The sequence below is a fragment of the Neofelis nebulosa genome, chromosome 12, assembly GCF_028018385.1.
Source record: "Neofelis nebulosa isolate mNeoNeb1 chromosome 12, mNeoNeb1.pri, whole genome shotgun sequence".
Taxonomy (NCBI): Eukaryota; Metazoa; Chordata; class Mammalia; order Carnivora; family Felidae; genus Neofelis; species Neofelis nebulosa.
In genome coordinates this window covers 13,851,213-13,873,143 of record NC_080793.1, presented here as the reverse complement: position 1 = coordinate 13,873,143, position 21,931 = coordinate 13,851,213, and the positions used below count along the sequence as shown (strand labels likewise).

General features: G+C 55.9%; 1 protein-coding gene across 12 annotated transcripts in view; it reads left to right on the top strand.

Annotated features, from left to right (window-relative positions):
- Positions 1 to 21,931, top strand: part of DAB2IP (DAB2 interacting protein) — a 188,226-nt gene that overhangs the window by 124,232 nt on the left and 42,063 nt on the right. The window contains exon 1 of one of the 12 annotated variants that reach the window (XM_058694284.1): positions 18,026 to 18,562. The exons of 10 other annotated variants lie outside the window; for them this stretch is intronic. In XM_058694284.1, the coding sequence (XP_058550267.1) occupies positions 18,393 to 18,562 (170 nt within the window). In that variant the 5' untranslated portion in view covers positions 18,026 to 18,392. Of the gene's footprint in view, positions 1 to 18,025; positions 18,563 to 20,373; positions 20,486 to 21,931 lie in introns of those variants that run through there. One more of the 12 variants, XM_058694285.1, reaches the window with a different exon arrangement.

The window sequence follows — 21,931 nt, the reverse complement described above, 5'->3', positions numbered from 1 at the left end:
TGTTGGAACTCCTGGCCCAGGAGCTTCAAGCCCCCAGCCAGGGTCCTTGTTTGGGTTGTGTTGTGACAAGGGACTTGTTTCCGACGTGTGATGTCTGCCCATTCTCTCTGTCTTGATGGCCTTTCATGCTGGTGGCCCCCGACGGGGGCCCCTGACATGTTATGCTGAGGTTTTGGAAGGGCCGGGCACTCGATGGGGAGCCCCCGGCTGGCCAAGCTGGTGGCCCAGAAGAGACCTACGGGTTCTAAATCACTCTGCCTGTGAAGGCAGAATCTCCGGGCTGCCCTGGCAACAGCTCCGCGCCAGCCTGTCGTGTGGCCGCTGACAGCCCTGGCTGCTGACTGGCTGTACTCGCCCGCGCCCTCCCCTGCTCCTCACGCTCACTCACTCATTAGCAGCAGCAGAGGCTCTCTTCTCGCATCCTTTAGGCAGATGGTGCAGAGGAAGTGCAGGACTGGGGTCCTTGGACTCTGCCTGTGGGCTTGCACGCTGCCGGGCATGGGTGGGGGTCACCTTCGAGATTTCATTGACATTGTCGGCCTTGGTTGGGTGCCGTTCGAGACCGGGCTGCAAGGAAACAAAACCCCAGCTCCAGGTCTTAACAAGTCTCTTGGGAGTCCCTAGCCTGTCATCCTGGCTGCACCTGCACTCCCCGGAGCCTCCCTGCCCCAGTGGCCCCTGTTTATTCATGTTACTCGTGCAGACAGACTTACTCCGCAGGTGGATGCCTGGATTCAAATCCCAGCTCCCCTCTCATCAACTCTGACTTCAGGGAACTTGCTTAACTCTGTAAAATGGGGATAAGGGCGATATCTGTCTCAAAGGGATGTCAAGAGGAATAAATGCGATTTGTAGCTAAGTGCTTAGCAGAGCACCTTGAGATATGCGCGGTAACACTCGAGATGTGTCAGCCGTGACCGTGCTGCTCCCCTATTTGGAAGGCCGCCTTCTCTTCCCCTGCTCTTCCTACTTCCATCCTACCCGTCTGTCTAAGGCCTAGCTTCTTCTGCTTGAGGCCTGCCCTCATTCCCCGCCCCAGGTTCAGGCAGATTTCACTTTGCTCTGCATTTATGGTGCCTGATTTCTGTGCTTTGTTGTTATTGGGTATACTCTGCAAGTGGGGCCTCCCGAGGGTGCTGGCTTGGGTCTCTTGAACTGTCCTTGTCCTGCCCTTCTGAATAGAACGAGGCAGAGTCTATCTCCTTTACAATCCTCCAGAACCTTGGGGTGAACTTGGAGCTGCCCCCCTCCAATAGAGTACGTGACCAGCTTATTCATAGGGCTTTAGAATGAGAAGTCAGCGGTCCTGTCACAGATAGGGAAGCTGAGGCCGAGAGTGGGGAAAGAGCAACCCCAGGGTCACAAGGAGTTGGTGGCCCCACATAACTTCTCTCCACTCTTCTCCACTTTGGGGCCAGCAGGAGTTGGGCCTGCTTAGAAGGAATCTGGGAACGCTTCACAGAAGTGACAGGCATTGAGGTTTGAAAGAGGAGCAGCTCGTCAGTTAGCAAAGGGGGGAGAAGGGTGGTTAGGCAGAGGGAGCCCATGAGCACCTGCCCAGGGGTCAGATGTTAGAACCTTCCTGTCCTCTTGAGGTGTGAGGCTGCTCTGGCAGGTGAGAAAGGGCTGGGAGCTTAGGGAGTGGAAGGTAAGGAGATTCAGAGACGGAGAGGTGGGCTGGGCAGGGGCTGGGCCCGGATCTGTGTGTACGGGGTTGAGTTAAGTGGAGGATGGAGAGGATCGGTGCGAGGATGAACGCCTGCTATGTGCGAGGTGCTTTGTCTCTTAAATGCTCACTGCGACCTGCGAGCTGGGGAGACCCAGTGTCCAGAGGTTTGGTGACTGGACCCAGCTTTCACAGGCCAGTAAGGGGCAGAGCCGACATGGGAACCGGGGGCGTCTTGACTCTCCAGGCTCCGGTGCCGGCTGCCTGCCGGGGATGGGGGCAGCACCACCTCTCTAGGGGCGGGGCCCACGAGTCTGTTATTTTAACTACTCCCCACCCAGGTGTGGGAGCCACTGGGAGAGTGTACGTAAAAGGTGTGGCACAGGGTCTGGTCCGCAGAGATGTCGTGTCACTATTAGTTGCCCAGCACACACGGTGGACAGATGTGCACATGCACAGTGGGCACCTTCAGAGAATTTGGTTGCTAAATGAGCCTGGCAACTCTTCTTTAAACTAGGCCTGTTGGGAAGTGAGTCGAGGGCCAGACAGCCTGTAGTGGGGCAGCCCCAACTCTGGCCTTTGCTGCCCACAAGCCAAGAGATGGGGCTCTTGTAAGACCTGGTCCCTCACCGCCTCGTTGGGGAGCCCAGGACACCCCTGTAGGCCTCCCAGCATGCTGATCCTTCTTTCCTGGCAGTTCTCAGGGTCTGACAGTTGTCTGTGTGCCCCATTGAAGGGCAGACCTCCTGTGCATTCTGGGCCTCTGGCACCTTGCACGCAGCCTGGCCTAGCACAGGGGCCCAAAAAACTCTCACGCTATGAATGACAGATAGATTGAGCACCTACTGCATGCCGGGCTCTGTACCAGGCGCTGGAATAATTACTTCGGCCTGGCACTTCATGATTCACAAAGCTCCTCTGGGTCCTATTAGGAGGTCCATTGTCTTGGGTCAGGTATTCATTTCCCCATTTTCCAAATGAGGAAACTGAAGCTCAGAGAGGAGTCAAGTAGCCTGAGGTCACAGCAGCAGCCAGTGAGGGGTGGAGCCAGGCAGAGCCCACTCCCCCGACTCTGGGGGACGGCAGCCTTTTCTCTGCTGCCAGCCTCAACTGAGCACTGGCACCGTGGGCCAGAGATGGTGCTCCCGACCGGCAGGGGAGGCAGGCCCCCGGGAGACTCCGGATCCCAGGAGCAGGGCCCCTCCCGATCTCACTGCTCCACCCCAGCAGGAACAGGGGCCCCTCTGCCACTGCTGAGGACCTGGCTGTCGGGGACAGTGACTGTGTTTGGGGTAAGTCAGAGGCAGGAGAACAAAGAGAACCCTTCCTGCCAATGTGACTCTGACCTTGGAAACCCGGAAAAAGGGAAGAGTTGGCTGCAGGCTTCAAAGGAGGGCAGGCCGCCTGCAGGCGGGCATTGAGGAAGCCTTGGCTTTGTCAGTTCTTGCTGCCGGATTTCTCCTTTTCAGGTTAACAGAAGTCCTGGGGATCAGTGTCCGTGGGCTGGCCTGGAATCCTGCCGCTTTTACGGAAGGCGGGGAGATGCCAGGATCACGGCTCTGTTTTGACTGGGCTCTAGAAGACGCAGCTTACTGGTGGGAGAATCTGGACACAGCCCCCAAGGCTGACTGACCCCCGTGCCCCATTCCATGTGTGCCCAGCTGTGGGAAGGGGGACCCCAGGAGTGCTTGGGGTCTTTCAAGGAAGCGTGCCCAGGAAATCCTGGGCACAGTGAGGCATTGTGTCTTTGTTCATTATTCCACAAACGATAAGCCTGTGTGCCCCCCTCCTGTGTGCCAGGTGCAAAGCGAGTCCCTGGAGAGATGTGCTGTGGGTCCTGACTCTGTCCTGCCAGCCGGGACAGGAACCACTGGCTGAGACCATCCGCAGATGCAGGGGCACTGTGACAACCTGGGGAGTGTGTGCCCTGCTAAGGGGGGACCGCAGCCTCTGCACCATGTCACCGGGTCTTTGGATTTATAAGAGAAGCCAGAAATCTAGAGCGTTTTGGGTGACATTTTAAAATTTCACATCTTTACATGTTGGCAATTGATTCAAAACTTAAAAATGTCAGACGCTATGTGGGCTAACAAAACATGAATGTTGACCAAATACATCCCATACTCTTTAGTTAGAGACCTTTATCTTAGTGTTGGATAGAACCCAGGTGAGCAGAGGGGAGGAGGGAGGGCCTCCTGGAGAAGGGGCCACCTGGGCAGGGGTGTGGCTGTGTGAATCTGCACGACTGTTGGCAGGACGATCTGGGACCAGAGCAGAGGGGTCTAGGGTGGCAGGATGGGTAGCATCACACCTGACGGTGGAAGCCATGCCTGCCTTGGGAGGGACTAATCCTAGTTCATGTGACATGCTCCCTGGAGCAGCAGATAAGTGGCAGGCCTGACCCTGGCCACCCTGAGCCTGCTGCAGCCGTGTCCCCCGTCCCTAGCCAGGTGCTTCTGCCCGGCACCGGGTCAGGGAGGAGCTTGGGGAGGAAAGGTCATAGGTATTTAAGAGCCCCGGGACACATGGGATCCAGATCTTTAGCAAAGGTGTAACTCCACAGCTTTGGGTGGGCAGTCCATCTGTCTGCATGTCGCTGTGTGCATATGACCTACCCCTGCCCTTTACATTCGCTCTCCTGCTGGCTGTAGCTCCTTCAGGAACAGGAAGTTCTAAACCCTCAGAAGGGGGCTCACTCTTCCCCCCCACCGCTGCAGGGGTCCTGCATTCTTCAAAGGGTTTGAACTGCTCGGGCCAAAGCCTGTCTGGGTGTCTTCCTGTTCAGGCCAGCAGGCATAACTTTTCTGTTTCTCTGCCCTGGCTGCCACTCCCTCCATAATCCATATTTTAATTTCTTTCTGAATGATCACCTGCCTCAAGGGTCCTTCAGGTTGTCCTGGCAATTTGTCCAGCAAACTTTCGTTGAGCCCTGCCTGCTGTGTGCAGGATCTTGGGCCAGAGAAACAGGTGACTGAAGCCCAGGGGCTTGATGTGGCCGGGATCTGATGGAATAGACCAACAACCCAGGGACAGTGGCAGGGTCCAGCCCCAGCATCTGTGGGAAGCAAAGAGGGGTGGGGCCATCGGGAAAGAGGTGAGGTGACTCTGTGATCCCTAGATGCCTGTGTCCGAGGCCAGGGGCTGCTGGCTGCTTTCCCAGCCCCTTCTCCTGCTCTCGCTCTTTCCTCAGCATGAGGGGCGGCTGGCTGCAGCTGGCCTGGGTGGGGCCCAGGCAGAAGAGACAAAATGCAAGGAGGCACCTTCTGGGAGGAACAGGTGTCCGTGCTTGCCAAATTCCTCACCAAATGCCCTCTCATTTACTTAATTTGACTTTACTTTTAAGTCTTCTTTTTAGCATAAAGGTAATTAAAAATATAAGTACAGAGTACCAAATTCCAGCCATACGGGGGGGGGGGGGGTGTAAAGCAAAAAGTGACATTTCTCCGTCTATACCACTATTACCATAGAACCTCCCCACCCCACAAAAACCACTACTGACTGTTGGCAGGGGTTTCTTCTGCAGAGTTTTTTGTGGCAAATAAATACTGTCTGTGTCTAGGTGCTTGAGAACATGTCGTCTAGTGTAATCCTCCTTGGAAGGAGAGGGGAGGAGGGGAAAGCTGGCTGTTCTGGCCCAGAACCCTTGGGCAGGAGGGGGCGTTCACCCCAGGACCTGTCCCCCCTGTCCCCGCATTCACATCCTCCAGCCCCACACCTCTGGGGGTGGGGTGGCTTTTTAGGCGGTGCCATAGTGGGAGCCCCAAACTCAGACTGTGAGAGAGGGAAAGAGACGGGCTGCATGGCCGTCACAGGGTTTTCATGCAGACAGGACTCCCCAGGGGACCCTCAGGATCAAGTCATTCCTGGTTTTGCTCACCTGTGCCCAGCCCTGGGGACAGGGACAGGAGTCAGCTGCAGTCCCCGCCTGCTCTGGAGGAGCTCCCAGCCTGGGATGGGAGAGATGTATGCAGCCTTACTGAGACCATGTCTAGCTGGGGTCTGTCACTTAGCTGCTTCCTCTGGGCCCAGGTGGGGCTCCAGAGCCTCTACCAGGAGGGTAGCCCCTAAAGGACTTTTGGGGGCTGGGGTATAGCCAGGCCCAGGGAGGAATGTTTGCCTGGGCTCGGGGAAGCTTCTGGAGGAGGTGGAATAACCTAAGATCTGAAAGAGCTTTTCTCAGTCCTGGTCCATCATTTGATGGACCTCTCTGAGTACCTCTCTCTCAACAAGTGAGAACCTGGGGAGTCTGTGAGGTGTTGTTTGGTGCGGAGTCTCCTGTTTCCCCCAGCGATGCCCTGGGTGGGGGAAGGGCAGGTCACATGGAGAAGACCTGTCGGCTTAGGCCAGAAGGCCCATGCTGGGCCAAGTGCTGGCCCTGCCTGTCACTGCTCCAGGGATATTGAGCAGGGCACTGGGCACCTGGTCATCTGTAAGATGAGGTGTGGAGGTCTTCCTGACAGCCTTTGGGCTTAGGCACCAGTGTCAAGGTGATGGGGGTGTTGCTGGTGACAGGGGGATAGGGACAAGAAGAGTGAAGTGAGGCCTCACTTTGTGCCAGGACCCTGCAGCCCACACCTAGGCCAGTGTCTACTGCAGGCTTTGGTCCCCTTGAGTGTGGTCCCCCCAGTGTGGCCCAGCCCTTCCGGCTGGACTCCAGGCTCCTTCCTGTTGTCCCTGCGGGGGCAGCTCCTGCCCTGCCCCCTAAGCCTTAAGCGCCCCAGCCCAGGATCTCTGCATCTTCAGTCACTCCCTAGATGTCTGTGACCTGCTCCCTCACTTCACCCAGCCATGAGGTCAAGCAGCCTCCTTCTCCCCCTCTAGCCTGGACCCTACCGCGTGTTTCTTCCTAGCTAGAGTTCGCCTGATATTATCACGCAGATATGTATATTTGTGTACTTCTCCCACACTAGACTGTAAGCCCCAGGGGAGCAGGAAGTTGATGTCTTATTCCCTATGTGTCTGCAATCCCTGGAACAGGGCCTCCTGCCACAAGGTTGGTGAATGGACAGATCAACGTATTTCATGTACTCTTACCCCATGAGGTAGGCACATTGCTGTGTGCTTTTCCAGACAAGGAAGGTAAGCTCAGAGAGAAGAATTGACTAGCTTGTGGTCACACCACTGCAACATGACAAAGCCAGGATTTGAGCCAGGTGTCTGTAGCCCAGAGTCCTGTCTTAGCCAGTGGAAGCTCCCATCTCCCCGGAATCTAGGCAGGCCTGCCCTCTAGGAGAGGACAAGAATGTGAGGGACCAAGAACCGTGGGTGAGACTGTACCCCAAGAAGAGATGAGGGGTGGGGCGCAAGAGGGAGTGAGGAAAACTGGTGAGAGGAAGCCTGAGAGGGCCAGAGGGCAGGTCGGGCACCTCACCAAGGGCCAGGACAGGAAGCCTCTACAAGGTAGTCTCTGAAGAGAGCAGCCCTGGGCACCAGGGCTCCCAGAGGCTCCTTGCTTTGGCACCAGTTCCTGGCACGCTTCGTCTCCCAGAGGAGCTCAGGCCTGGCCCAGCTTCCCAGGGCAGAGAAACACATGGTGAGAGAAGGAGAGAGACTCCAGCCTTGCTGTTTGCGTTGTTGTCACGTCTTCTCAATCAGCCTATTTCTGGGAGCAGTGACTTCATCTCCTGTGATTCTCGACACCATTGTCAGGCATCCATGGAAAGATTGGGCCTGCACTGCCCATACTCCCCTGATGAGCCAGGTTAGGAGAGCCAGCCAGTCGGCAGGCCCTAACCCGATCTGGGTTGGTGGCTTATGGTCAGGTCAGCCTCCAAGAGACCCTCCTTCCACTGGTCACCCTCAGATCCGGCCTCATTGACCCTGGGGAGCCCAGTGCAGTAAATTCCAGCTGGCCAGGCCAGCACACGCACTGTGTTGTGCACAGTCACACCCAGGCTCTGCCCTCCAGGGTTCCTACTGGTTGGAGGAGGCAGACCCTGTATTAGAGGGGCTGCGTGGGACAGAGAAGGGACTGGGGACCCCACTGGGGCTCACAGAAGGCTCCACAGAGTTGTTTGCGCCACGGGGGGAAGGTGAAGGCTAGTGGAAGATCTCCCTGCAGAGGGTAAGGGAAGGGCTTGCTGGGGGGCCTGGCGTCTGGGTGTCGCGGGCCGCCGTGTGTTGGGCTGGGCAGTAGCAGGGGTTTGAGTGGAAGACGGTGGGAAGGCAGGCAGGGTGTGGACTTGATCCTGTAGCTGGAAGGATTTTCGGAGGGGCTGGGGCTTGGTCAGATTCACAGCTCCCTGGCTGTGTGGGAGGAGGAGGAGGAAGAGAGGGAGGAGCTCGCACTTGTTTCCCCTGTATCCTCCCCTCCCCCACACCGCCTGGAACTCCAGTCCCCACCCCTGGAATACTGGTGGACTGGGAACTGGAAATGGCGGGAAGTCAGGATTTAGGGTGATCCCTGGAAAATCTTTTGGCCGGACCTGAGCAGCTCTGGAAGTCCCCAGGGCTTCAGTCCCAGAAAGCACATCCTTACCCTATGTTTATGCCTGGAGGTAAGGGAATGACCCCTACAGGCTGTGGTGCCAGAACACTCATGCCGCCCCACCAGCTCCCTATCTGGGGGTTCCCTGGGCCCCACCTCGGAGCGGAGCCATTAATCGCTCAAGCCTCTGCTGTAGGTCGGACTGCCTGGCATCGAGTCTCACTGCCCCACTTCACTGCCGTGCGGCCTCGAGCAGGTTGCCTGCCCTGTTTGATCTATAGTGTTCCGTGTCTGTTAATGCGGACGATAATTGTACCTACTTCCAGGATATTTGTGAGGATTATTTGTCTTTAAAGGGGGGAGGGGCCCAGCAGAGCATCCACACACAGGAGGGGCCCAGTCTGCCTTAGCTGCTGGCAGAGGTGGCCATGGGGGTAGGGGCAAGGGTGAGGGTGATTATCTTCGCTATCCTTATCAAGGCCCCCTTAGGTTTCCTAGGGCCAGATGTGGCACGTGGGGAGGGGTGACAAGAGGGCCTGGTTGAAGGAGCAAAGAAGTCTGGGTCCCGGGCTCTACCACTGCCGGCCTCAGGCAAGTAGCTCCCTCTCTCCCAGACTCAATTTCTGGGGCCAAGGAGGGAGTGAGGAGAAGATTGATGGGGGTCGGAGCCAGCCGGGGCAGGGAGGGGCTGACATACCTGTTAGGACTTCTCTTCATTTCTCCAGGCAGCTCACCGCCTGCCCCTGGAGCAGGCTTCAGCGGACACAAGCTTTGAAGGGGGGCCTTTCCCAGGCTGAGGGTGGCCAAGTTGTCCGGCTTTCTGTGTCACTCTCCCACAGAGGATGGATGCCGTAGCCCTTGTCCCTGAGCCACCGCTCATCTCCTTTGCTTGGCCTCACTGTTCCAGCTGTTAAGCATTGTCTCTTTTGGTAAGAAGACTGTTTAGCACACATTTCCTGAGCATCTTTGGTCTGCTTGGGTCTTGTTGGGCCCAGGGGATACAGGGATGGTTAAGACACTGACCCAGCTATTAATGGGGAGGAAGATTGTTGAATTGTCTTGTGTTTAAAGATCTGAACGCAAAAGCAGGAAGCCTAGGGCAAGCGGCCCTGGGTCCCAGGTTCTGCTTTCTGCCAGTGGGACAGACGACACCTCTCTGAGCCTCGGTATCTTCAGCTCAAAACTCAGGTCATTCTCTGATGATCCCTCCCAGTTCAAAGGCTCTGGGATCAATTTCGGATTCTTAACTGACTCTGTCCTCTCCAGGTAGGGACCTGTGCTAAGTGCACTTTGAGCGCAAAGCCAGAAGAGCAGACTCCAGAGGTAGTAGGCCAAACCAAGTTGAGACTAGTTCTACAACTTACTATTTATGTGTCTTTGGACAAAGTCCTTCCTCAAATTTCTTTGAGACTTGGCTTTTTTGGTTGTAAAGGGGTATTATGGTATGCCTGATACCACATGCCCTGGCTCCCAGGAACTCACCAGTCATATTAAAGCTGCTGAATACCTCTCCTCCAATGCGGCTCCTGCTCCGCACCAGGAACACCCCTCCAATACCCCCTCTCCTCTCCCAGCTCTGCATGCTCACTGGTGGAGCTCTCTGGCCTGACTTGCTGGGGTGGGGGTGGGGGGGCAGGGGAAGCAGGGAAGAGGCTGGGAGGCAGTAACTGGCAGCCCCCCTGGCCTGCATCTGACTGAGGCGCTCCCCCCCCCCCCCACCCCCCCCCCCACCCCCCCCCCCCCCCCCCCCCGCTGCAAACAATTCTCCCTCCGGGGAGAGCCCCCAGGTCAGATGGGCAGGGGTTCAAATGGTTTAAAACCTCCTCGATTTGAATATATATATACTGGTTTGGAAATCCGTCTTGCTTTATGAAGAAAATGTTTGCTAATGAAATTAATAGTGTAAACAAGATTTGGGGAGGGCAGGCAGCCAGAGGAGAGGGGTTATTTAAACACACTTCAAAGAACACCCTTTTCCAGCATCTAAGCTGCTCCATTTGCATACGTAATGATTGTGCTAATTATAGGTGGCCTCATCTGTTAACAACAAGTTTGCCTGGTTGTGCTACATTATTGTAATCACTCGGAATTCTCTGGCATGCTTTTCACCGAAGATAACAATAACAATAATAATAATGCCTATCATTTTTTGATCCCTTGCTGTGTGCCAGGCATCTTACCAGTCATTTGACAGTGATCATGTCCTCTCATCGTCACAACAGCCTTGTGTGCCAAAGCGTCTTACCTCCGGTGTACGGAGGAAGAGACCGAGGTACAGAGGGGTTAGGTAACTTCCCTAGGGCCACACAGCCAAGAGCTGGCAGTTGGCGAAATGACCCGAGGTCTTGCTGATTCACTCTTTCCACTCTGCGTGCGGCACTGCTTCTCTGCGGAGACTGGACACACATGCTCACTTTTTCTCTCGCAGCTTTCCCTTTCTTATTTGGTCCTCTCAGAAACTTTCTTCTGGGGCTCCCGGGTGGCTCCATCAGTGAAGCGTCTGACTTCAGCTCAGGTCATGATCTCGCAGTTTGTGGATTCGAGCCCCACATCGGGCTCTGTGCTGAGAGCTCAGAGCCTGGAGCCTGCTTCGGATTCTGTGTCTCCCTCTCTCTGCCCCTCCCCTGGTCTGTCTCTCTCTGTCTCTCTCTGTCTCTCTCTCAAAAATAAACATAAAAGAGAAAGAAACTCCCTTTTGGCTGAAGAGGAAGCTGAGACCCTAACGGGGAATCGAGGGCAGCAAAGGAGGTGAGACCAGGGCCCCTCATTTCTAGGATGAAACCAGTCCCAGCCCATCCACCCACCTTCCCATAGCAGAGGGGGGAGCAGCCCCTCCTCATCCTTCCCTGGGGTCTCAAGAGTCCCACCTTGAGGGGAGGGTGTCTCTTGCCTCTCCCACTCTAGCAGTGCTGGGCTTGGCCTCACAGCCAAAGAAAATTATAAGGCAACAAACAGGAGGGCACCAAGCACATCATAAATTGCTGTACGCTAGTTGTCATTAAATCGGAGGTGGCACACAGGTGGCTCGTGGCCACACATAGCCCACAGGCAGGTTTCACTGGGTCTGAGAGGGTGCAAAGGTGTTTTGGTGTCTTTTTAAGAATGGGTTACCAATAAGTCATTCGACACCCATGAAACATTGTCCTGAGAAATCTGGATTTCTGGCTTTTCCCGAATGAACAGGTGTGGTGGCATTGGGCTTGTACTCCTGAAGGGCAGGGAACCGGCCACTGCAAATCACCCCAGACTCGTTTAGTCCCTGCGAGACCTTCAAGTTGGCTTAGCCTGCCTGAGCACTTCCCAGTGACCCTGGGAGGTATGTGTCCGGGGGCATGGGGGTATCGTTCCCTTTCTACAGACTGAGCCTGGGGCCCAAGGGGACCGCTGGGCCCCTCCACAAAGCTGGTGTTGGTAAGGCCAAGCCTTGCACTTTGTCCTCGCCGCCCACCTGGCATAGTTTTCACTCTGCCTCACTGCCCACCAGACATGTTTGAGCCCCGCTGGCCACCGTGGAAAGAAAGGAACCTTTCACGGGCCTAATGACTCAAAAATAACCAACAGTGAGCCTGGGGAACTGTTCCTGTCTCCCCTTCTCCCTTTCCACCCTTCCTGAGGCCAGAGGGGACACGGGAAACCTATTCATTTAAACTCAATTATTTTCTCGAAGACCGAACGGAACTGAATTGGGTCAACGGCTGTATTTGCTGTGCTCAGCTATTTCCCCCGCAACGCCATCACCCGCCGGGTGTGTTGCTGGGCTGTGTGCCGCTAGGCTCACCAATTATAACTCCGTGTCGGTGGCCACCCCCCAGCACGCGTGGCTCGGGAAGAGGAACACCCCATTCACCCAACAGGCTGCCGGAGCAGGGGCTGGGGCGCGCGGGCACCACCTCCCGGGCCCAGGCCGCAGGCGCGGGGCGTGTAATGTCCAGCACCCAGCCGCAGTACAGGTGCTCCTGACAGCGGAGTGTCTACGGACAAGGAAACGAAGCCCCGCAGAAATTAGCTCCTTGTGGGAGAGAAGGGCCTTGGAGTCGGGTCTGCCGGGACCTGACTACTGGCGTGGTTTGGAGCGGAGAGCTCGACTGCTGTGCACATCCGTCCCCTCATCCCTAGGTCAGCGTGGGTACCCGACACGCCTCCCGGGGCCGGGCTGTCATACCGGGAACGCGACCTGGTACGTGGACAGTTAACCTGGCCACGCTTATTCCCTTGTGCCGTGTGCCGGGCACAGGGCTTGGTAGGAGACCCGAATCTCAGAAGGTGGATGGGCTGGGACACCCTCTCCGTGAAACCTTTCCTGATTCCCTGCGCCCGAACTGGAGGTGCTGTTCCCGCAGCCATTGTAGACAGGTCCCCTGTCGGGCCAGGCCCTGCATCCGATGCTCTCACAGCTGCCTCTGGGCCTGCAGGCTGAGTGTGCTTTCATTTGGCGCTGGTCGCGCTGGTGTCTGTCTCTGTCCCTCCTGTGCTGGACTGCCAGCTTCCTGGGGGCAGAGATGGCATGTCTTGTTCACTTGCTCGTATACCGATGTCACACACGTTCTAGCTGTGTGATCTTGGACTGGCGGGCCTGTTTTCTCATCTGTAAAGTGGGACAGTGATGCCTCGCTTTGACACGTGTCCTGGGAGAGAGGCTAGGAGCGTCAGACTCTGGCAACTCTGTACAAAGATACGTGTAATAGACTCTTGGAAAACATTGGGTGGAAATCAAATCAGATGCTTCTGTGCACCCTCTCGGAGCCGGGAACATCTAAGACCGGCGCTCCGGGAACCCTGGCATGGGCTATGGGTGCCATCTTGTTGCAGAAGTGCTGTCTCCTTACGTGGAGAATTGTGGGCAGGGCGTGGTCAGTCTACAGGCCTCTCCTTGTGTCCATCTTCTCTGTGGCAGAGTGCTGGCTCTTTCCCAAGTTCAGCCTGCTCTGGCCTCACAGGGCAGTACCTCTAGTTGCCCAGTGGCCGGGCTGGGATGAATTAGTACCTAGCCAGCCACCGCTGCCCCCCAGGAAGACACCCAGGTCACAGTGCCTGGTGTTGGAAACTGGGAGTGTTGCTGGTCCCAGGGGTACGCGGTAGGTAAGGGGACAGTTCAGGGAGGGTTGAATTCCTTGACCTTTTAGGGATTTGGTGAAACTGGAGGGCCGGTCTGTGAACGCGGGCATTGGGACTGGTGTAGACGTGATGGGGTGATGGCCACGAGGGCAGGGCCCTGCTGTCATGGGGTGGGGACAGGACTTGGGGACTAGGCAGTGAGTGACCTAGTGAGAGATGCGGAAGCTAGGCCCTGGTTGATGGAGCACTGTGAATGGAACGTGGGCCTTTGGGGGCAGGGCTTAGGGATGAGGGGACCTGGCCACCGGTCGACCCCAGAGTACTGCATGATAGGGGTCTAGCAGCCAGTCTCATAAACTGTAGCCACCCCTCCCCCTTGCCCCTTGGTAGCATTCAGTCCCTGGAACCCCATGCTGAGTGTTGCCCAGCACTTGGCACTGTGACAACCAAGAAAGAAATGCTGACTGTGTCTTATTGCAAGTTCGAGTAAATTTACTTTCTGTTTTCCCAAGGGGGCTTCACATGGGTGGGAATTAACTCCCCCGCCCCAAATACTTTGATGGGAACATTGCATTTTTTGAGTGAACATGTGTCAACATCACTGGGGAGGAAAAGTTTCCAGGATTCTCTGCCAGCTGAAGTCATCACCACAAGGCACCGGTCGGGGACTTGGCAGATGGGATTGTAATGGGGGAGGAGGTGGCGAAGGTGGGGAGCCCGGCTGGCCTAATGGGAGGTGTGTGAGCAGGTGGAGAGGAGGGAGGGAGTGGCTGTGGGCTGACACTATACATTAACCTCCCCTCCCCGCCCCCCCCCCCCCATGCAAAACCAGGTGAGTAGGGAGCACAGAGAGAGGGACCGAGAACCAAGGCTCTGGAATGGTGAGCGCTGGCATCTTAGACCAGAAAGACAGGGGGTGGGGGACCAGATTAGTGAGCGGCCTGGAATCCCAGCTCCCACTACTAACAAGCTGTGTAACCTTGGACAGCTCTTCCAACCTGTCTGTGTTTCAGCCTCATTTTCGTAAAATGTCGCTGTGGCTACCCACGGCTTATGGCTCTCTGGAGGATTAATCGAGATAACGTATGTAAAGAGCCTAGCACCGGGCCTGGCACATAGCAGGTGCCAGGACACATTTGTTTGTCGGTGATGGTAAAACCACATAAGCATAGATGTGCTCGCATAAATTAACAGCTGGTGTGCATTGCAGCTGCTATCCAGAGGCGGCCCTTAGTCTATTACCAAGTTTGTTTTTCACCTTTGGCAAAATAGGGCAGTTGTCTCTTCAGCAGCTCTTGACCATGAACAGCCAGTCCCTGGGGCCGATTCTCCTGCAGGGCATCTGTCTCCAGTCCCGTGCCCACCTTTGTCCCACAGACTCATCCTCAGGCAGTGGGTGACATCAGCACCCTCCTCTAGCTGAGCCAGTTCTGGGCCGGTCAGAAAGGGCCTCCATCATCTGTATGGGCTCTGGAGAGAAGAGAGCAGTGGCCACAAGAAAGGTCCTCCCTCCTGGGTTGTGAACACGTCTCTCCCAAAGGGGATGTATAAGCATTGTGTGGAAGTGTTCCTTGACAATCTTGGGGCTGGCTCTTGCACACCGGGAAAGGGGAAGCTCCTTCAGGGAGGAGGGTTCCAGAGTTCTCCAGAGAGCCTAGCCCAGTTGGTGAGACGTCTTTAGCTCTAAAAGGTGATGCCACATCTGGGCTCTGAGCTTTCGAGAGAAGACTGGCCTGCAGGGTGTACATGTTCATCACCCATTTATTTGAGTCCCAGGACTTGGAAAACCAGAGCTGAATGGACCCCAAGGAGGGGGCCTGCCAGGGCACACAGCAGGACCCAGTGGAGCACGGGCAGGAGACAGGTCAGGAATTCCGGAAGAGGGAGGGGGAGATTTTGTACTTCCTGTGCCTGGGGACCCTGGGAAAGGCTTTCCAGAGGTGGGGGCAATTAAGCTAGGTCTGGAAAGTTGAATGAGAATGGGAAGTAGGGGCTGGAGGGGAGGAGAGCCCCGGGAGCCAAGGTGGAGCTTGGAGGAAGGGCAGGGCATGCCTGGGGCCGAGTAGAAAAGGCCAGCCCGAGGCTGGCTGCTAGTATGAAGGGGAGGTGCAGTGCAATGGGTAGGTAGGACCTAATGATTAGGAAGGCCTGGCTCACTGGAGGTGCTAGAACCGGGAGGGTCTGGATCCAGGCAGCCTCTGAAATCCCCCAAGTCACTGTGTGCTCTGTGCTTTTACATATCATTCAAGTTGACTCTGAAAGGAGCTTCCAAGAGGTTATGCAGTCCTCTGAGCTGAGGCTAGAAGGGTAGAAGGAAGAGGTTATGCAGTCCTCTGAGCTGAGGCTAGAAGGGTAAAAGGAAGAAGCTTTTATCAAGCGGCTGGTGAGCGTGGGAGCCTGATGGGATTCTGACCGCAAATACAGGCTTGTTTCCTTTTTTTTTTAATTGAAGTATAGTTGGCATATAATATATTGGTTTCAGGTGTACGACATTGTGATTTGACAATTATATATGTTATGAAAAGGCTATGTTTCTTTCTGGCTTTTGACCCCCTTCCGTGACGGCTGTTGTACTGAGAAGCCCCTGTCGTAGGGGCCTATTTTGTCATAACAAAATATTAGAAGTAGGTGGAGCATCCGGTAGGATGGCTTCCTGCCTGGGGGAAATCTGGGAAGGCCTCCGTGAGGAAGAGGTGTTGGAATTGGAGATGGAGTCAGAGGACAGGATGGGTAACAGGTTGTCTGGGGCGAGGCACATCTACTTTCAGATGAAGCTGGGTCAACTTGTGCAAGTGCCCGAGTTGCTCTGGACTTGACCGCTTCATCGGTAAAGTGGTTACATCATTGGCCTTGCCTGTTTGAGCCAGATTGAGTTCAAGCGGGAGGTCTGTTGAGGGCCTGCACCCTAGAGGAGATGCTTGGGAGATGTTCTCTGTCCCTCCTTCCCATAGCCTTGGCTGCTCTGGGAGCCAAAGGGGCTTCTTCTGCCCGAATATGGCCTCTCTTGTGACTACAGCCTCACCTCTCTCCTATTTTGAAATTTTCACGAAGACTTTGGGTAGACTCAGACGAAAGCTGTGAGCTTAAGGAAGGGCCCCTCGGCCTAGGAGCCCCCTGGGCTCTGTGGGTACCTGCAGGCCTCATTGGCTCACCTGTGGCCAGAATCACCTGCGGGAGCTGAGCCCAAGTGAGGACACAGCAGGGCACAGAGTGAGTTATAGACTTCCCAGTTTGGGGCTTCCCACTGCTGTGGCACCACAGTCAGACCTCTTCAGCAGCCTTTGGTGCCCCAGTCCTGGCCCAAGTCCTGCCTGCGTGCACACAGGTGCTGGGCAGTCTGGCCCCTGATAGGAGTTCAGTTGTTTGCGGAGGAACTGGAGCAGGCCGAAACCACCGTGGACCCAACTGGGGCCGGTAGTGCCTCTGGATATAGAAGCTATGGAGTAGGCAGGACCCCAGGCTGGGGCTTTCTTCCCCCACCAGCCTCTCTTTCCATATTTACATGGAGGGATTGGGTACCATTATCTCATTGTATCAGGAAGCCGGGCGGCAGCACCCCCTGCCCCGTGGAGGCTTGGGGGGGGGGGGAGGGCTGGAAGAGGAGGTGTTCCCTGTGTGTGGGAGAGGCTCAATATGTGGGCTTTTCGAGTGGAATGGAAAAGGGGGTGACTCCAGGCAAAAATGTTGGGTTGACTGGGGGTGCCCTTCCCAGGGGGATTTGTGTTTCAGTGAGGGCTATGTGAGGGTGGCTTGAGGATGAATCTCCATGCCAGCGGGTGGGGTGGCACTTGGGTCCACGGTCTGACCGGGGCTGTCTGCCCCCACAGTCTTCCCAAACCTGGGCAACTGACCTTGCTCACGGAGTGTCTCCTCCCTCCAGGCAGTTAATCCTACACCTGCCCTGCTGGTCCCACTCAGGATATGGGTGCTTTCCTACAGGAGAGGAACCTGGGGGGAGAGGAACTTGAACCAAGGACGGAGTTCAAGCAAGGCCTGCTTCCTCTCGGCCCTTCTGGTGATTTGGGTAGGCAAATCCCTTGCCTGCACCTCCGCCTTTGTTCACACTTTAAAAATGTTTCAATGGAAGTGCGTGGTGGGAGGGGGTTGGGCCCCCCCCCCCCCCAGGGCTGCCGCTCGGAGCCGAAGAACCTGGGTATGGCCTCCGCGGTGGCGGGGGCGGCTGGAGCACAGCGGAAGGTGGCTGCAGCCTGGGGCAGCTGGCCGCTCGGACCGGCCCCTGACGCTGGGCCTGGGAGGGGCGGGGCCTGGGAGGGGCGGGGCGTGCGGCTCCCAGTGGGCGGGCTCCCGGGCCGGCCGCTTCCGGCCTGGGCAGTGGGGCGTGGCGCCGCCCGTTGGAATGCGCCGGGAGCCGCTGGTGGATGGGCGCTTGGCGCGCCCCCCAAGTTACCCCACAAGGCTTGCAAAGCTGTGGCTGGCCTGCTGCAGAAAGATGCTGAAAGATATTCATTTAGCACACACTGATCCGAGGTGTTCCGGGCTTACCAGGGTGAACAGGTCCCTGTTCTCACAGACCTGACATTCTTAACGGTGGAAGAAAAGGGGGGCCAAACATGATGATTTCAGATCAGGAAAAACGAAGCTGGGTGGTAACTTGGGGGTGGAGGTGGAAGTTACTCCTTTAGCTGGAGGGGCCAGGGATGGCCTCTCCTAGGATACTTGATAGGAGACTTGATATGAGACCGGAATGAGGCGAAACCAGCCTTGCCCAGAGCCAGAGGAGCTCGGAGGGAATAGCAAGTGCAAAGGCCCAGAGGCGGGACTGGGGCAGGATAGTACGTTGGGCGGAGTCAGCACTTTATGGGAGGAGCCTGCAAGGGACCTCTCTGGCTGGGGCTCCTCCAGCTTCCTGGACCCAGAGCTCGATGCCAGGTCTGCACTGTGCCCAGGTGCTCCGGAAGACTTGCCTGTGGCTGGAAGCAACTGTTGGTTTTCTGGAGTCTTTCTAGATTTCTTGTACCTGGAGGTTGTGCCATGTGGTTACATGTATGGAAGACTGTAATTTTCCACTTGTTCCCTGGAGAACCCGGAAATCTCTAGATGTTGTCACCGTTTTTTTTTTTTTTTTTTTAAGTAATTTTTGAAATTTCAACTTGGAAGACAGATTCAGCATGTGCTTTGCAGGAAGGGGAAGCACGCCCGAACACACCTCTTAGATGCTGGCCCGAGCTGAGAGGTCCCCTGATCCGGCTGGGAGAGGCACCCGGCTGCACACTGTTTTCGGGAATGGGCCTCTGTGGCCTCGGACTCCTTGGTGACAACCTTGGCAGGATTCTGGGCCGGGCCAGAGCACCTGCTCTGTGGAGACCCGGCCATCCTCGAAAACCAGATCTGGCTCCCAGGCCCCTAGTGTCCAGACCGGGGTCATTTGAGAGGCCTGCGCTTCCACTGCTAAGGTCTGTGGTGGGCTCAGTGGGAGGAAGGGGGCACAGGAAACTTCCTCCCTGGTGGTGGGTGTGGATCTGGCTGGAGGGTGTGGGGCTGTTGCTCCAAAGAGGCCCAGCTCCGGGACCCCATCTGCCCTCAGGCCAGGCTCTCCTGGGTGCTCTGAGAAGGTCTACTGTAACAGCTAGCCCAGGCCCCTTCTCGTGCTGGTCCTTGGGGACTGAATGGGAGAACCCCTCGGGGCTTGGGAAGAGTGAAGGTGCCGCCGGGGTTGCTAGGCTGGCTGCTCTCTCCTGGGAATCAGGCCCTCTTCTGAGGGAACTTCAAGTCTTTGTGGCAGGGTAGAGAGAGGCCCAGGAACATAGGACCAAGGAGGCCAAAACAGTCTAGGCTGGGGGGTGCCTGGAAGGTGCTCTGGGCCTAGGGACCTGGCAGGGTTGGTGAGGTGGGCTTTGACCCCAAGCTGCCCAGTGAGGAGCCAATGAGGACCCTCGGGGTTCTGTTCTCTTAGCCTGGGGCTCCTCGCACGGGTGAGGAAAAGGGCAAAGCACTGCCTCTTAGAGACAGATTTAATAATCCTAGCCTGTCTCTCTGGCAGTTAGTATTGCAGGAGAGAAGCTTTACTCCTAAAACTTTTATTGATCCAGACACTAATAAAAAGTAAAGGGTTTTTTTTGGAGCAGGGTTTTTTTTCTTTTTTCCTACTAGCGCAAAGAACATCAGAGCCCTAAAACACAAATCTGTTTTCCTTCCTCTCTCTAGATTTGGAAGGGTGGGGGTTTGGCCTTGTTCAGATTTCCTCTTCAAGAAGCCTTCCCTGACTGCGCAGACCTGTAATCATCCCTCTGTTTTCCAGCAGTTAACCAAAGCTGCCATTTGTGCATGCTGTCTGTCCCCCAGAAGGGCTGGGGGGGGGGGGCGGGGAAGGTGGGGGGAGTTGTAGAAGCCTGAGACCCCCTCGGGCAGTGAGAGTCATCTGCCCTAGGAGACAGTAAAGGCTTGACTTCTTGGTCTTTCTGGATTTGGTTCTTTTGCTGCCTTGTTCTTCATTTCACACATTTCTTCCTGAGCTCTCACACCAGGAGAGGGAGGGGCTCTCCAGAGTCTCCCTTAGGATGCAGAAATTCAAGACCCCGCCCGTGGCCGTGCTGGAGAGACAGACGATCATAAATAAGTGGAGAAACAATGTAATTCCAGATTGGGTGAAGTTGCCCTACTGAAATGTAAGTCAGGGATTTTTGTCTGCTTTGTTCAGCACCTGGATTCCCAGTGCCTAAAATAGTGCCTGGCACATAGTTTGCGCTAAATAAATATTTGCTGGCTGAATGAGCAGAATGCTATGAAGGAAACAAGTGTTTCAGTGGGGAGTGATGGGGGTGGGGCAGGACCTGTGATAGGGCTCTTCGGGAATAACTGAGTTCCAGGAGCAGCCTTTCCCAGACAGGGGAGGAACAAGACCTCCCACCAAGGGAGCAGCAAGTACAAAGTCCCCAAGGCGGGAAAGCAGAGGCTGAAAGGGAGGGGGCGGGGGTTGGGTTTGATGGATGAGGTCAGAGTAGGCACCTGCCTTCCTCCACCTGGGGAAGAGTGTGGATTTATTCCGAGTGCTGGAGGGAGGGCTGGAAGGGTTTCTAGCCCAGGCGTTAAATAATCCGATTTGTGATTTGCGTTTCTAAATCATCCGTCTGGCTCCCTGGTAGGGAGCAGGGGCCAGGGGGGGTGGGGGGTGGGGGTAGCAGTGAGGCTCCTGGCTGGGGCAGGCAAGGGAGACTTTAGAGGTGGTAGCAACAGGATTTGCTGATGGATTGGATCCTGAAGTCCAGGGAAAGGGAGGGCTTCTGGCTTTTGAGGCTCCTGAGACTCCACTTGGGACATTTCAGGCTGGAGCTTCTATGAGGCGTCCAAGAGGAGATGTCAGCCCAGCGTGCAGATGTGTGAGTCTGGAGCTCAAAGGACGGGAGGGCTGGGGATAGGATCTTAGAGGGGCCTTTGAGCACACTAGAGGAGGTGAAAGCAAAGGAGCAGATGAAACCACCAAAGCAAAGTGTCCTGCTAAAGGAGAGTGCCCCCTTGGAGAGCCTGAGCAATTCCAACCCCTGGAGGAAAGGGCGTGAGGTGGCAGGAAAGGAGTTGGGAGAACCTCAGTGTGGCAGGGAGGCTCTGGTGACCGGGGTTTCAGGGAGGGTGTGGGCTGTCCTCTGTCAGCAAGGAGAGGATGGAAACCGTGCTTGGCCCCGGCCCCATGAAGGCCCTCGGGGACCATGGGGAGAACCACTGGGATAGGACAGGTGTGTTGGATAGAAGAGGAGGCTGGTGTTAGGAAAGGGCAGGAAGAACCGCCCAGTCCCTGGGAAGCAGGGGAGGATCAGGTGGTGGCTCAGACGTTCCTTCTTTGTTGGGTTTACCAGTGGCTGGTGCTCCCATCGAATCCTATAAGCAGAATCCTTGGAGGCTGATGCAGAGGGCTAGAGGGGCCCCCTGAAATGCTCTTTAGCGGTTCTCTGGGCTTTTCCTTCTCCCTCTCTCTGCAGGGCTCCCTAACTGCCCTGTAGTGGCTCATTTTTTCCTAGCCTGTGGGACCGCCTGTCCCTTTTCTTCCCCCTCTCCCTATTTGGTCTGTCTCTGGGTCCAAGGCCCCTAGAGAAGAACATTGTAGAGCTAGGTTTACTTAGAGGGTCTTTTCACTTTTCCCAGAGCACAGCTAGGGTTCATTTATACTGATAGCTTTGCTCTGGAAGGCTCCTTTGTGGTTTGGCTTCCAGAGAAGTTTGAGATCTTTTTCAGGGCATTTTGGTAGCCAAGACCTTGACCTCCCCAAGGTTTGGCTGGCTGTGCAGGGAGTTTAGAAAGTGTTTGGCTTGGGGGAGGGACCCTAGGGTTGGGGACAACCTAAGTTCTAATGGTCCTCAGGTGGGTTCTCAGTATATGTTGAATGAATAAATGACACTCAGATATTTGTGTCCTTGGGCTGCTGGGTTGTTTTGTTAAATGCTTCCTCTGCATCTGGTTAATCGGTGTTACATCTGCTACCTGCAGGGGATAGAGTATTTCCTTGTTTTACACCCGGAGAAACTGAGGCCCAGAAAAGTGAAAGGTCTTGTCCAGAGGTTATAGTTGCTAAGTAACACCACCAGAATTGCATCCCAGGCCTGCAACACTCCGCCTCCCCCCCACCCTGACTCCCGGCAGTGAGACCATCCTTACTGACTAACCCTGTGGGTGAGGAGGTGATGGTGGGGTGTAGGGCACCGGGTCTCTCACTGCCCCTTACAAATAGTGGTCATATGCTCTGCCAAGGCTATAGGACATTCCTCCTGACCACCTGTTTCCTCTGGTACTCCATATCCTCCCATCTTTTAGCACAGGCAGGCCTTGAAACT